The 14,576-nt window shown below is 40.8% G+C and overlaps 1 protein-coding gene across 1 annotated transcript in view; it reads left to right on the forward strand.

Moving 5' to 3' along the window:
• Positions 1–14,576, forward strand: part of LOC129702922 (transmembrane protein 45B-like) — a 54,951-nt gene that overhangs the window by 37,621 nt on the left and 2,754 nt on the right. The window contains exons 2-5 of the mRNA XM_055645021.1: positions 865–1,058; positions 9,193–9,405; positions 11,401–11,585; positions 13,368–13,513. Of these exons, the coding sequence (XP_055500996.1) occupies positions 869–1,058; positions 9,193–9,405; positions 11,401–11,585; positions 13,368–13,513 (734 nt within the window). The 5' untranslated portion in view covers positions 865–868. The remainder of the gene's footprint in view (positions 1–864; positions 1,059–9,192; positions 9,406–11,400; positions 11,586–13,367; positions 13,514–14,576) is intronic.

The following is a 14,576-nucleotide window of genomic DNA, read 5'->3' on the forward strand; positions in this document are numbered from 1 at the left end:
ACAGCAGTAGAGTCGCTGCCTTACAACGCCAGAGATACGGATTCTATCCTGAATATGGGTGCTGTCTGTATGGAGTTTGTACATTCTCCCAGTGACCTGCGTGGGTTTTATCCAGGTGCTCCGGTTTCCTCCCTCACTCCAAAGACGTACAGGTTTGTTGGCTAATTTGCTCTGTAAAATTGTAACCTGTACCTAATGTGTGTTGGACAGTGTTAGTGTATGGGGGTTGCTGGTTGGCACGGACTCAGTGGGCCAAAGGGCCTGTTTTAGTGCCGTATCTCTAAATTAAACTCCAAACTAAACTGTCACATCAATGTGGTTGGTCCATGATAGATCATTGGTAATATTAACACCAAGGAACTTGAAGCTCTTAACCATTTCCACTTCTGCACCATTGATGCTGATTGGGGTACGTACTGCTCCAGTCTTCATGGTCGTTATCTACCTCCTTCATGTTGCTGACATTAAAGGAGAGGTTATTGTCCTGACACCATGTCGCCAAGTTCTTTATCTCCTTTCTATAGTCCGTCTATTGTGCTACGTATAAAAGGGTCAGTATTGTATGTATCAATCTTATTGTACTACAGCTTTCAAAAATAATATGAATGCAATTCGAAGTCTAACATTTTTTGTGTTAACTTTGTGGACAGTTTGACAATTAAATGACACTAAATTTGATCAAATTTATATAAAGGTACATTTAAAATATGTTTGTAAAATAATGTACCAATTAACTGAATTATTAAGTAATTGAGAATTATCCTTTATCAAGTGAATTATGAACTATGAACAAATGTGAATGGATATGCATTCTTAATTTTGTTTTCTGTCATTGACGGTACTTCCTCTTTTTCACCATTCAAGGCACATGGGTAATTTCAAGGGACATGCACTCCCTGGAAGTTTTTTCCTCCTATTTGGCATCTGGTGGTCAGTGAAATATCCGATGCGGTACCTCTGCAAAAAGAATAAGAATGTTTGTTATGTCGCATCAATGTCGATTCATCGGCGAATAGACATAATTGAGGGAATTGTGAAAGCTATCTTTGCACTGATAGGTAAGTCAAATTAATCTAATTGGGCATTTTTATGCTTGTTTATCTACTTCTCTTCTGTTTTGAAAACAAATGAACCATGTTCTTTATAAGTACATCTACCCTATATATAATTATTGATAATGCTATTGCTGTACAATGTTACCTCATCACTGGTACAAAATCATGAGAGGAATAGATCGGGTAGCATCACAGTCTCTTGCCCAGAGTAGGGGAAGTCAAGAACTAGAGGACAGAGGTTTAAGGTGGGGGGAGGGGGAAGGGGAAGATTTAATGGGAACCCGATGGGTAACTTTTACATGCAGAGGGTGGTAGGTCTATGGAATGAACTGCCGGAGGAGGTAGTTGAGGCAGATACTATCACAATGTTTAAGAAACATTTAGACAGGTACATGGATAGGTTTAGAGGGATATGGCCAATTGCAGGCAGGTAGGATTAGTGTAGATGAGACATGTTGGCCGATGTGGGCAAGTTGGGTTGAAGGGTCTGTTTCCACGCTGTAAGACTCGATGACTCCATGACACCGCATACTTTAGGGCTAAGATGTGTGCTGAACTAAAAATGAGAATGTTACACTAATAGGGAATGTAAAGAAGGACCAAGAACTTAGCAATATAACAAGCTGTACTTGATATAGCTGACAAAACATAATTTGGGTTGGTAGAGTGTGTTTCTCACTTCCCATCGTAAGGCATAAGCTCCTGTTTTGTTAATAAGTTATATTTTAAAATCATGTTTTAAGAATGATATTTTAAATATATAATTTTGCATTTAGAACTGCTGTTCATAGAACTTGACAAATATTAGGAAGTTCATTGGAAAAAGTATTTCATGTCAGAGCTGAAGATTTGCTGAAGTGTTTTATTGTCATATATGTCCCAAATAGAACAATGAAATTCTTACTTGCAGAAGCACAACAGAATATGTAAACAAAGTACTCTGTAAACAGTATCTGAAATGAGAAAAAAAAACAATGTGCGTGTATATAAAAACCTATTGTGCATTTGTACCATTAATAATTGACCAATTATCAATTATAAATGGTGCGAATACACAATAGGTTAGCCAGCAGTTGTTGAGAAGGAACAAATTATAGCTGTTGATCAGAGATATGGGCTGTTTTCTCCCCCCCCCCCCCCCCCCCCCCTTCCTTGCGTATAACAGGAAGAGATGGGCATTGCTAGGTTTCCCATGACGATGCCTAGCATAACAGTGAAGCAGAAGCTGTTCAATGTGAGCATACAAGGAGGAGAAGCATGGCCTTGGGATCTCCCAGTGGGAGATGGAAGTGTAGAGATGATTGTCCAGGGGTAAATGACGGTCAGAACCACTAGCCTGGTTGTATCCATTGATCTATCATGCGAGTTAGATCGCAAAACAAATTGGTCCATTCCATCTCCATATCTCTGTTTTAAAAAAAATCAAAAATGTTATGAATTGAAGATAGACACCAAATGCTGGAGTAACTCAACGGGACAGGCAGCATTTCTGGAGAGAAGGAATGGGTGATGTTTCGGGTCTGAAGAAAGGTCTCGACCTGAAACGTCTTCTCTCCAAAGGTGCTGCCTGTCCCGCTAAGTTACTCCAGTTTTTGTGTCCCTCTTTGGTGTAAACCAGCATCTGCAGTTCCTTCCTACACAACCTTTATGTATCTTTGGATATTAATATCAGGTGAAGTTTTGCAGTATGCGGGAGGCTTATTTATCTTTCTTTATGTATATTGCTGTTATTCCCAGAGAATGTAAATTGTAAACAACATTGTAATTAAAAACATTTCCAATATTTGTGCAAATCTCCAATTGTAACATGCAATTTCTAAAAGTTGAAATCATGAGTCTTATTTAATAGTACCAGTAACAAACTCCATACAGTTGATTAAGCTGGAACCTCCACCTTATAGTTTAGTTTAGAGATACAGCTTGGAAACAGGCCGCTCGGCCCACCGAGTTCGCGCTGACCATCAATGATCACCCATTCTCACTAGTTCAATGTTATCCCACTTTCGTATTCTGCATACGAAGGGCAATTTATAGAAGCCAATTAACCTACAAACCTGTGTGTCTTTGGAATATGGAAGGAAACAGGAGCACCCAGAGAAAACCCATGCAGTCACAGGGAGAACTTACTAACTCTGCTCAGACAGCCCCCGTAGTCAGGATCGAACCTGGGCCTCTGGCGCTGTGAGGCAGCAACTCGACTGCTTTGTCACTGCCCCAAAGTTTTGGGGTGACACACCAAATGAATCGTCAATCATGGGCCTGCTGCTGCAAACTTCAGTATAGTTTCCAGTCCAATGCAAACTATACCGCTGACTGTTACTGCACATTCCTTTCAAGTGCTGCAGAATGCGGAATGGTAACAATGATTACTGGGCAAACATCGAAGAGACTGATTGTGGGTCTGATGCTTCAGTTGGAGGTGGAAGGGGTTTAGGCCTGGGCTAACCAGGGATGAAGCTGATAATAGAGGGGTCTGCGGATGAGGGAAATAATTGAACTCGAGACTGGAGAAAAATCTGGCTATTGTGGGAATGCTCTCTAAGCATGTTGTTTGGAACCTTGGGCTAATTACTTTGATGTACATCTTAAGAAGTGAACTACCTGGGTGTGTTGAGTTAATCGGAAAATATTTGCCATTGATTTCCTTTCCAGAAATAAAATAATTATTAGACTTGGTGTTATGTGAATACTGTACAATACTAAACCATTTTGTTCTATATACTTTTATTATCCATTGTTTTTACCTGCCTTGTTCATTTACTTCTCACCAAATCTCACTTGCCCTCCAACCCAATCTCAAACCAATTATTCTTGCTGTCCTTGCCCTCTTTCTCTGCATGTCTCACTTCCTGTACAACTTTTCACGCTTCTGATAAAAAAGGTCATCACCTGACCCAGTAAACCTGTTCCACTTTGCGGATATTGCTTGACATGCTACACGCAATCCCAAGGAGAACATTCCACACTGACAGTAGTATGTTACAAAACCTACCTGAATCGTGGCTGAGCATTGCCCCACCCCTTGTGATCTTGGCGACGGAATAAGGCTGTTCCAATCGCACTAATAACGGAGAATTGCAAGACCCGCACAAAAAATAGAGCCTTAATAGGCCCATGACTATCACCTCGCCCGCTAATCTTGCAGTGATTCCATTTACTTCTGCCCACATTCCCCATCATCTGCCCTCGCCAAACATTACAGGCAATTTACGATGGCCAATTAACCGACCAACACACACACCATTGGGATGTGAGAGAAAACACACGCAATCCCAAGGAGAACATGCAAACTCCACACTGACAGAGGCCAGGATGTAAACTAATAGAGCCATGAGGCAGCAACTCTTCCAGTTGCTCCACCGTACAAATTTCTCTCATACTTGAATATAACAATCAAGGAAATGGTTAAAAAATATATAAATCTATAAAAACAAGAAATCTGAAATAAAAACAAAATGCATTGCAGCTCAAAGCATCTGCAGAGTGAAAGAACCACTGGTTGAATGGAACATACAACCAAATGATTGTATTTTCACTTTACAAATTCTTATTACCTTAAATCAGGTCTATTGGAAACCACTAAAAAACAGAACACCAAAATATGCTGATGGTTGTGGTCTGTACCTTTCGATTTTACGTATGTTTTGGTCATTGATTTTTTTTTTCATTGTAATTAGAGGTGAAGTATGTTTTCAAGCAAGTTACCTGTGAGGAGCTAATCCTGCCTAGCTTTAATGTTCATCTGTTGTCATGGTGTGGTCTCTTGACTATACAAATCAAAGCTTCAATTACTGTTGATGATCTAAATTGGCTCCAACCTGGTCTGTCTGTAAATCAGTGTTGAGCAGGTGGCACTGAGAAAACAAAATGACGTAAAGCAAAAAATGATGGAAGGGTTTAGAGAGGTGAAAAAGTGAGAATTTATTTTCTGCTGGAAAAGTACAAAATAAATAGCTGGATATGTGCACCATGTCAGCATGCTTTACTGCTGTTTTCCCTGGAGGTTTCTATCAAAGGGACCTGACTCAAGATGTTCTTTTTGAAAGCCTGGATAATTAAACTTCAGTTCCAGTATTTTCAGATTACTCCCAAGGTAAGTATTTAATTCCATAGATGGTGCTGCTGCAGAATTGGGCGTTGCAGCTGTGCTTTTAAAATAACAATAATTTATAGCAGACATTTACATATTCTCAAAAGTATTCAGATATATTTTACTTGGGTGGCTTGTTACAACCCAGCAGTATGAATGTTGATTTCTCTAACTTCAAGTCTCCCTTGCATCCCCTCTCCGCTCCATCCCTCCCCAACCTGTCGTTGTACTAGGTTCAAAGTCGTCTTGTTGAGTCTCATTGTCTGTGACTCGTTTTCACATACCCCACAGCTAACAATCTTTCCAAAAGCAGTCTTTCCAGGTGCGACCTCCTCCAACCTCATCTATTGTATCCGCTGCTCTAGGTGTCAGCTGCTCTACATCAGTGAGACCAAGCGTAGGCTTGAGCGATAGCTTCGTCCAACACCTCCGCTCGGTTCGCATTAACCTAGCTGATCTCCCGGTGGCTCAGCACTTCAACTCCCCCTCCCTTTCCGAATCCAACCTTTCTGTCCTGGGCCTCCTCCATGGCCAGAGTGAGGACCACCGTGAATTGGAGGAGCAGCACCTCATATTTCGCTTGGGCAGTTTACACCCCAGTGGTATGAACATTGACTTCTATAATTTCAGGTAGTCCCTGCTTTCTCCTCCCCTTCTTCTTCCCGCCCCCACCCCCGCCACCCTGGTCTGGAGAAGGGTCTCGACCCGAAACATTGCCTATTTCCTTCGCTCCATAGATGCTGCCTCACCCCCTGAGTTTCTCCAGCATTTTTGTCTACCACAGCTAACAATGGCCTGTTTCATTTTTCATTGTTACTTTTTGGAATATCTTTCATTCATTTGTTCTATATCACCTTCTATATCTCTCGTTTCCCTTTCCCCTGACTCTCAGTCTGAAGAAGGGTCTTGACTCGAAGCGTCACCTATTCACTTTTCTCCAGAGATGCTGTCTGACCCACTGAGTCACTCCAGCTTTTTGAGTCTATCTCAAATATATTGTCATATGGATACAAGAGTCAGGAGTGTTTAATTGTCATGTGTGCCGAAACGGAACAATGAAATTCTTACTTGCAGCAGTACATCAGGTCTGTAAACACAATACTTAATAAATAACACTAAATAAACAAAAAAAGATCAATAAATTAGAAAAAACCCATTAGTGCAGTACAAAGCAAAAGCCTGAAGTCTCGAGTGCAACCAAGACAATTTCTAATTTTAAGTTTAGTTGGTGTTTGTGATGGTTGTTGGGAAGAAGCTGGAGGTCAGGTAGCCATTCAACCTTGATGTACAGTTGGGTGTTGAGCCGTACAGTTGGTGCAGAGTTAGGTATTGGGCAGTAGAGTTTGTTTACAATCGGGTGTTAGACACTGATCTGAAGTTGGGGAAGTTAACAGACTAATAGTGGTGGTAACATAGAAGTGGAAATGCAGTAAATTTCTAGCCTGAACTATTTAATGATTTGTTTAGTTTAGAGATACAGTAAGGAAACAGGCCCTTCAGCCCACCGAGTCCGCACCGACCAGTAAACCCCATATAATAGCACTATCCTACACATTCGGGACAAGTTACAATCTGCCAATTAATCTCAAACCTGTACATCTTGGAGGGAAAACCCATGCAGTCACGGGGGGAACGTACAAAGTCCGTACCGACAGCAACTGAAGTCGGGGTCAATCCCGGGGCTCTGGCGCTGTAAGGCAGCACCTCTACGGCTGCACCACTGTCCGTCCTTTTTGTAAATTGAATGTAAGCATTTATTGGTGCCTAATCAAATGGTACTGTTAGGGAAACAGTTTAAGTATAATATTTGACATGCAAAGATGAATGTTGTTGCTGTTATACTTTTGAGATTGGATGCAATTTTTTATTCACATTATGATACTTATTTTAAAAGAGATCTTCTCAGTTTGCCCCTGTTCTACCTAGTTTCTGGGGGAATGTGGCTAGATAACCATCTAATTAAAGTGAACGGGATCAAAATGGAACTTATAATTACTGCAAGCAAAAACATTTAACAACATGGATTGTGTTCAAGTAAATGCAGGAATACTTTCAAATCATGAAAAGTAACTCTTAATTGTCATGTAGTGAAGCTTACAAAAAAATTCAACCAAAATTAAATTTTAGAGTCCAAATCGTAGACAATGCACTGCACTTTCACAACATTTTAAAATTAATTTCCAAACCCCAATTTTAATAATTGTGATTTGGTGGAGCTATCTATTTTTTGCATTAATGTTATTTTTTGTGATTATATGCTGAGATCTCTGGTAACTTACTACAAATGGTATTATCACAACAGCCATGACTTAAGGAGCTGCGTTATTGGTCTTGCATTGGTCTTGACAGTATAATTAAAGAACTGGTAAGTTTTTAATCTCTGCAATGACAATGGCAAAGAACCCTCATTGTTTTGGCTTCGTGCAGTATCTTTGGCAGGGTTTGATACAAGTCAGAAGAGTACGCTCTTCATTTGATTTTTCCAGCTTGGAGGAAACTAATAATATATAGAATTGCCTCTGTTAGAGGATAAAATATTAAGGCCATATTACAAACGGTAGCATGGTGGCGCAGCAGTAGAGTTGCTACCTTACAGTGCAACCTTTCAGTGCCCGTGTTCAGTCTTGACTACGGGTGCTCTCTGTGCGGCGTTTCTACGTTCTCTCCGTGACCTGCGTGGGCTTTCTCCGCAATCTTTGGTTTCCTCCCACACTCCAAAACATACAGGTATGTAGGTTAATTAGCTTGGTATAAATTGTAAATATTGCATGTAGGATAGCGTAAATGTGCGGGGATCGCTGGTCAGCGAGGACTCGGTGGGCCGAAGGGTCTGTTTCTGCACTGTATCTCTGTATCTGCAAGTATATTTTGGTTTACTTTGCCTGGCTGTTCTGCTTGAGGCGGGATTTGATATCATAGAGAGGAAACATGAGACGACAGATGCTGGAATCCTAAGCTAAAAACAGTGCTGGAGGAACTCAGTAGGTTTGGCAGCATCTGTGAAAAGAATGGAAAGATGGTGTTTTGGGTCAGGACACCTCTTTTTTGGATACTACTGCACTGATAGAGTAGAAACATAGAAACATAGAAATTAGGTGCAGGAGTGGGCCATTCGGCCCTTCGAGCCTGCACCGCCATTCAATATGATCATGGCTGATCATCCAACTCAGTATCCCGTACCTGCCTTCTCTCCATACCCCCTGATCCCCTTAGCCACAAGGGCCACATCTAACTCCCTCTTAAATATAGCCAATGAACTGGCCTCAACTACCCTCTGTGGCAGAGAGTTCCAGAGATTCACTACTCTCTGTGTGAAAAAAGTTCTTCTCATCTCGGTTTTAAAGGATTTCCCCCTTATCCTTAAGCTGTGACCCCTTGTCCTGGACTTCCCTAACATCGGGAACAATCTTCCTGCATCTAGCCTGTCCAACCCCTTAAGAATTTTGTAAGTTTCTATAAGATCCCCTCTCAATCTCCTAAATTCTAGAGAGTATAAACCAAGTCTATCCAGTCTTTCTTCATAAGACAGTCCTGACATCCCAGGAATCAGTCTGGTGAACCGTCTCTGCACTCCCTCTATGGCAAGAGTAGAGAGAGAAAGCTGGAAAAGAGAAATGAGTGTGGGGCAAAGCCTTGCATGTTATAGGTGAGTGGTAGTCCTGGATCAGAAAGGTCTGTGGGAGCAATAGAATAGACACTGAAGAAACTGTAGAAGCTGATATCACATCCGGGATGCAGCGGAACAAGGAACCACACCTCACTGATGCTTAGTCCGCCAGAGAACCACAATCCAGGTTCTGCTCACTCAGCCCAATATTGTGTGCTTTCGGGAGGTGACAACTAAATTTTGGAAAAGGAAGCTGATGTGTTCATTAATGGTGGAGTAGCATTTGGAAAAGGAAAATAGGAAACATGACTATTTTGTTCAGGAAAGTTTTATCAAGTTCTTCTGTGTCCTGTGAAATGTGAAGTGTTAAGCATTTGAAAAATAGTACTGACTAAATAGCAGTCTGAAATGCCATCTTGATCTTTCGGTTTGCTTTACAGGTATGCTGTCTGAGCAATTTGTCACTGGTGGACCTGGCTTGCAGCTGTACAACAATGAGGAAAACGATTGGAATCATCTGTCCAACTGGCAACATTCAACTATGTATTTCTTCTATGGTATCTCGGGTATGGTGGACATTATTGTCCATACAATACCTGCAATACCAATAGCCTTGGATAGACTCATGCTTGCTATTGCAGTCTTCGCTGAAGGTTTGCAAATTATTTCTTAAATTCGCAAATTATTTTGATGTAACTTTAGTTTAGTTTACAGATGAGGTGCGGAAACAGGCCCTTTGGCCCACCAGGTCCATGCCGACCAGCGATCCCTACACACTAGCACTATCCTACATACACTAGGAACAATTTTACCAAGCCAATTAGCCTACAAGCCTGTACGTCTTTCGAATGTGGGCGGAAACTGGAGAACCGTTAACAGATTCCGTGCTAAATGATGGTCTCTTATTTAGTGACTGCAATGTGCATCTTCTATCTTCTACAAACAACACATTGGAAACTCACCAAGGCTACTTCAAGAGCACCCCCCCCTCCCCACCCCCCCCACGATCAGCAACATTCCTTTACCTGTAAGAGCAGCAGACATGTGGCAGCACCACTACCTCCAGACTAGCTCAAAACACACAAACATCATTATGATGACAGATTACATTGCAACTCCTTTAATCTTGCAGGAACGCCTTATTTGATTATAAAGGGGGAATATCTTCACTATGTAGAGTGCAAAAGCTTCAGAGAGTGGCAATACAGCATCTTGAAGGGGAGTCAGGATTTCAGGGTAGGCTATAAATATTGGTTATGTCAGCAACACACATGCCCTGTGACACAATTTAAAAATAAAATAAAAGATCATCGTTGTTTGGAATGAAACCTCCCAAAACGATTATCTTCTCTTTTACAGTCTTTGTTCCCCCCCCCCCCCCCCCCCCCCCCATAATATATCAGTAAACCAGCCAATGAAATGTAAATATAATTTTCATGCATATAATTCTGCATGTGGAAATGGGTTCATTGGATTATGGGAAGTTTCTGGTTTAGTAACTCAAAATGTAGATCTACAGCATCAAGACTTAATTTCTTTGGAGCTGCTTGTTAAGAATTTTCTAACCAAGTATTTTTTAACCAAGTATTTAAAAGTTAATTGGCTTTAATCAATTACTTCCAACCTATATTTTAACTCCTCCGTGTCCATAGATAGAGATTTCTGTACAAATGTGAGTAGTTGCCTGATCTGAGATTGAATGTGTATGAAGCATTTTATTCCCCTGAATATAGATAGTGTAGCAAGTTTGGGCAGGTGAAAACTGAAGCTATTATGGATGCATTTGACCCACCAATATAGAAAAGAGCAAAGGAATTTTGCCAGTGGTTGCGTGACAGATTTTTTTCCTTGCTCATTAGTTTGTGCAGGTTTCATTCATTTATTTAGTGCTTTTTAACAGCCATGATGAACAAAAGCTAGAACTCATAGTGATAGTTGGAAGGGACTCTGCTGAATGACTTGGACAGGTTGGGGAAATGGGCAGAGAAGTGGCAGATGGAATATAGTGTAGCAAAGCATGGAATATACAGAATAGTGAAAGGCTTGGACAGAGTGGATGTGGGCGGGAGAATGGGGTAAGGAGGGAAAGATAGATCAGCCATGATTGAATGGCAGAGTAGACATGATGGGCCAAATGGCCTAATTCTATGTCTATCCCTTATACCCTTATTAAATGATTAGGAAAATCTTTGTCGTGATTCAATCTTTTGCATAGGAGGAACAGACAAAGCTTAATCAAGTGCAACAACGGTAAATTATCTGCTGGTAGAACCCAGTGAGTCAAACAACATCTATGGGGTAATGGACAGATGATATTATTCCCTTAGATGCTGACTGAACTGCTGAATTCCTCCAATAGTTTATTTTTTTATCCCCAATTTTGCAGCATATGTAGTTTCTTGTTTGACAAAAGTAAATTATTTGCTGGTTTATGAATAACAAGGAATAGCAATTTAATTAATATATGTCATTGTTATTTTTCACCAGTTAATTTCTGTTCACGTTAAATGGAAGAATGTCACAAATATTTATGCCTTCAATTCCTCCTTAAGTTTTGACCTCTGTATCATTAGTAAAATACTTAGTGAAATCCAGTCTAGTAGAACCATAAAGGAATCAACATCCATCTTTTTTTGTTTTGTTTACAGGTTTCTTATTTTATTATCATGTGCATGGCCGTGAAATGCTTGACGTTCATGTCCATACTCTCTTGTTGGTGGCTGTGTTTGGTGGCTCCATCAGCATCTTTCTTGAAGTCTTTCTCCGTGGGAATATAGTACTGGAGCTTTTTAGGACAAGCTTGTGTATACTGCAGGGCAGCTGGTTCTGGCAGGTAAGGGATTCTCCCAGTTATTGTTTTTAGCCCATTTATAAACCACATTCTTCACTCCACTAAACTCAGTATGTTACCATCAACGGAATAAGAAACAATGATAGAGTTACACAGGAAAGACCATAACATTGGAGACAGAATGGTGACACAACAATGAGATTAAAACAGCACCATAAGACACAGTAGTAAGAGAAAATAGGAAAAACCGAAAGCATGCAGATGGGATAGGGTTTTATTAATGCTTCAAACACCGAGGCCTTCTGCAGAGACACAAACATGAATGGAAACAACTTGCTCCTCTTGCTTTTAGTGCTCAATGCTTAATGTCTAGAACATGTTTAGCAACAGGTAGTTTTGTGTGACCAAATCATTTGTCCTCCAGCCTAATAAGCAGAATTTAGTTTTTCCATCCATATTTCATGGCCAAATCAGTGGGTGCAGGTGCAAACAATTGGAACTAAAATGGACACTCATGATTAATTGGATCATGGAAGTTTTGTAGAGATTGTACTGGGATGAAGGGTGGCAAAGGGAGGTACAGCGAGACTTGGGTGGCCTTGTACACCGGTCACTGAAAGTTGGTGTGCAGGTACAGCAGGCAGTGAAGAAAGCTAATGGAACGTTGGCCTTCATAACAAGAGGATTTCAATATAGGAGTAGAGAGGTTCTTCTGGGCTTGTATAGGGCTCTGGTAAGACCACATCTGGAGTATTATGTACAGTTTTGGTCTCCTAATTTGAGGAAGGACAACCCTTTGATTGAGGCAGTGCAGCGTAGGTTCACGAGATTGATCCCTGGGATGGTGGGACCGTCATATGAGGAAAGATTGAAAAGACTAGGCTTGTATTCACTGGAGTTTGGAAGGATGAGGGTGGATCTTATAGAAACGTATAAAAGGACTGGACAGGCTAGATGCAGGAAAAATGGTCCCAATGTTGGACGAGTCCAGAACCAGAGGCCACAGTCTCAGAATAAAGGGGAGGCCATTTAGGACTGAGGTGAGAAAAAACCTTTTCACCCAGAGAGTTGTGAAATTGTGGAATTCCCTGCCACAGAGGACAGTGGATGGATTTAAGAGAGAGTTAGATAGAGCTCTAGGGGCTGGTGGAATCAAGGGATATGGGGAGAAGGCAGGCACGGGTTATTGATTGGAGACGATCAGCCATGATCACAATGAATGGCGGTGCTGGCTCGAATGGCCGAATGGCCTCCTCCTGCACCTATTTTCTATGTTTCTATGTTTCCTGGTATAAATCCAACATCTCTTTGCACACTGTTTATGTCTGAATTAGGAATGGGCCCTTCGACCCACAATGTTTGGGCTGAACATTCTAAATTTGATCAACTTTAAATGTTTTCTGAAGCCCTTTCCAGGTACCACAGTGTCCTATTGCAGAATGTGTCCTTAACTGCGTTTTGTATGCAACTGATCCAGGATTTTGAACCAAAACATCGACCATTCCTTTCCAACCACAGATGCTGCTCAACTCGCTGAGCTCTCCAGCAGATAGTTTTTTGCTCTAGATTCCAGCATCTGTAGTCTCTGTGCCTCTGTTATGTACATTATTGATCCACTGCTGTAAATGTTATGTACTAAAACCATTTTAAAAGATGCATTTCCTACTGTTTTGTAACAATTATGTGTCTGACTCCTTTCTGAAAGTTATTATTACTAAACCAGCATCTTCAAAATAGTGTAATGGTTGCATTTGTAGACAATGAATTTATTAGATTAGATTAGATCTTTTTCTTTAAATGTGCACATCTTTTAACTTTTTACAGATTGGGTTTATTCTATATCCTCCTAATGGAAGATCTCAATGGGAACTCGATAGTCATGATAATATGATGTTTGTGACCATGTGCTACTGTTGGCATTATATGGTTGCGCTTCTCATTATGGCTATCAGCTATGCAATTGTCAGTTGGTAAGTAGATCTATTTACTTTCACATATCTGAAGCTAAACGTAGTTAAGAACATAAAGGCTATAAGGAAGGACGAGCACACCATTCAATCCTTTATGCTCATTCCATCATCCATTCCGATCATGGCTAACCTTTTACCTCAGTCCCATTCCTGCACGGATAATATCTAAAACTCTATTGATCTCTGCCTTGAATATATTTGGTGACTAAGCCATCACAATACTCTCAGTTAGAGAATCCAAGAGAGAGAGATAAAAGTCCCGAGTGAATACATTTCTTCTAAACTCTGCCCCGATCATCTGACTCCTTCTTTTGAGATAGTGATTCCTGGATCTAGATACCCCAGGAAGTCTTCATCCATTCTGCCAAGCCCTGAACCATTTTGTGTGTTTTAATGAGATCACCTTTCATTCTTCTTAATTTCTCCCCAGCTTACGAATGCCCAACGTCTGTACATGGTGTCACGTTTTTGGGATATCAGCAAAATGGATTTATCAGCAGCTGCAATGTGGGAACTTGGTTTGTGGCCGTACTTGCGACTTGTGAACTGTTTGTGTTATGAACAGCTCATAGGAACGGAACCCAGCTGTAATCTGGGGACAATCAGTACAGAGGCAATATCTTTTCTTTGCATTAATGCCCAAATCAAAAATACAACCAGTATCTTAAGTGTGGGCCAATGCCCTGGAACATGTCTCATCTTGGTACCAAGTGGTCAGGATATGAAGAAACTCGAATTTTATGAAAGCTGATGTGTATTTAATTTTTTTCTCATTCTCCACTGTTCTCCTTCTGCAACTTTAAAACAAATGGAAAATGTACAAGCACTGTCCAAATAACCAAGTCAAAACAGTTATTTTCTTTCTTCGTTTCTCTTTATTTCTCTTCCAAAAATGGAAACAAAAAGTTTGACATTGTAGGCCATTCAGTCCATCAAATGTTTACCGGCTCTTGGGGTGATCAAAATTCGCACCTCCTAATTTCTATAGGCTATTCTCCTTCCATTGCTCACTAACTCTACCCCGACTCCCCAACCATCCCTCTATGGATAATTGGCAACGACC

Source organism: Leucoraja erinacea, chromosome 13, assembly GCF_028641065.1.
Source record: "Leucoraja erinacea ecotype New England chromosome 13, Leri_hhj_1, whole genome shotgun sequence".
Lineage (NCBI taxonomy): Eukaryota > Metazoa > Chordata > Chondrichthyes > Rajiformes > Rajidae > Leucoraja > Leucoraja erinaceus.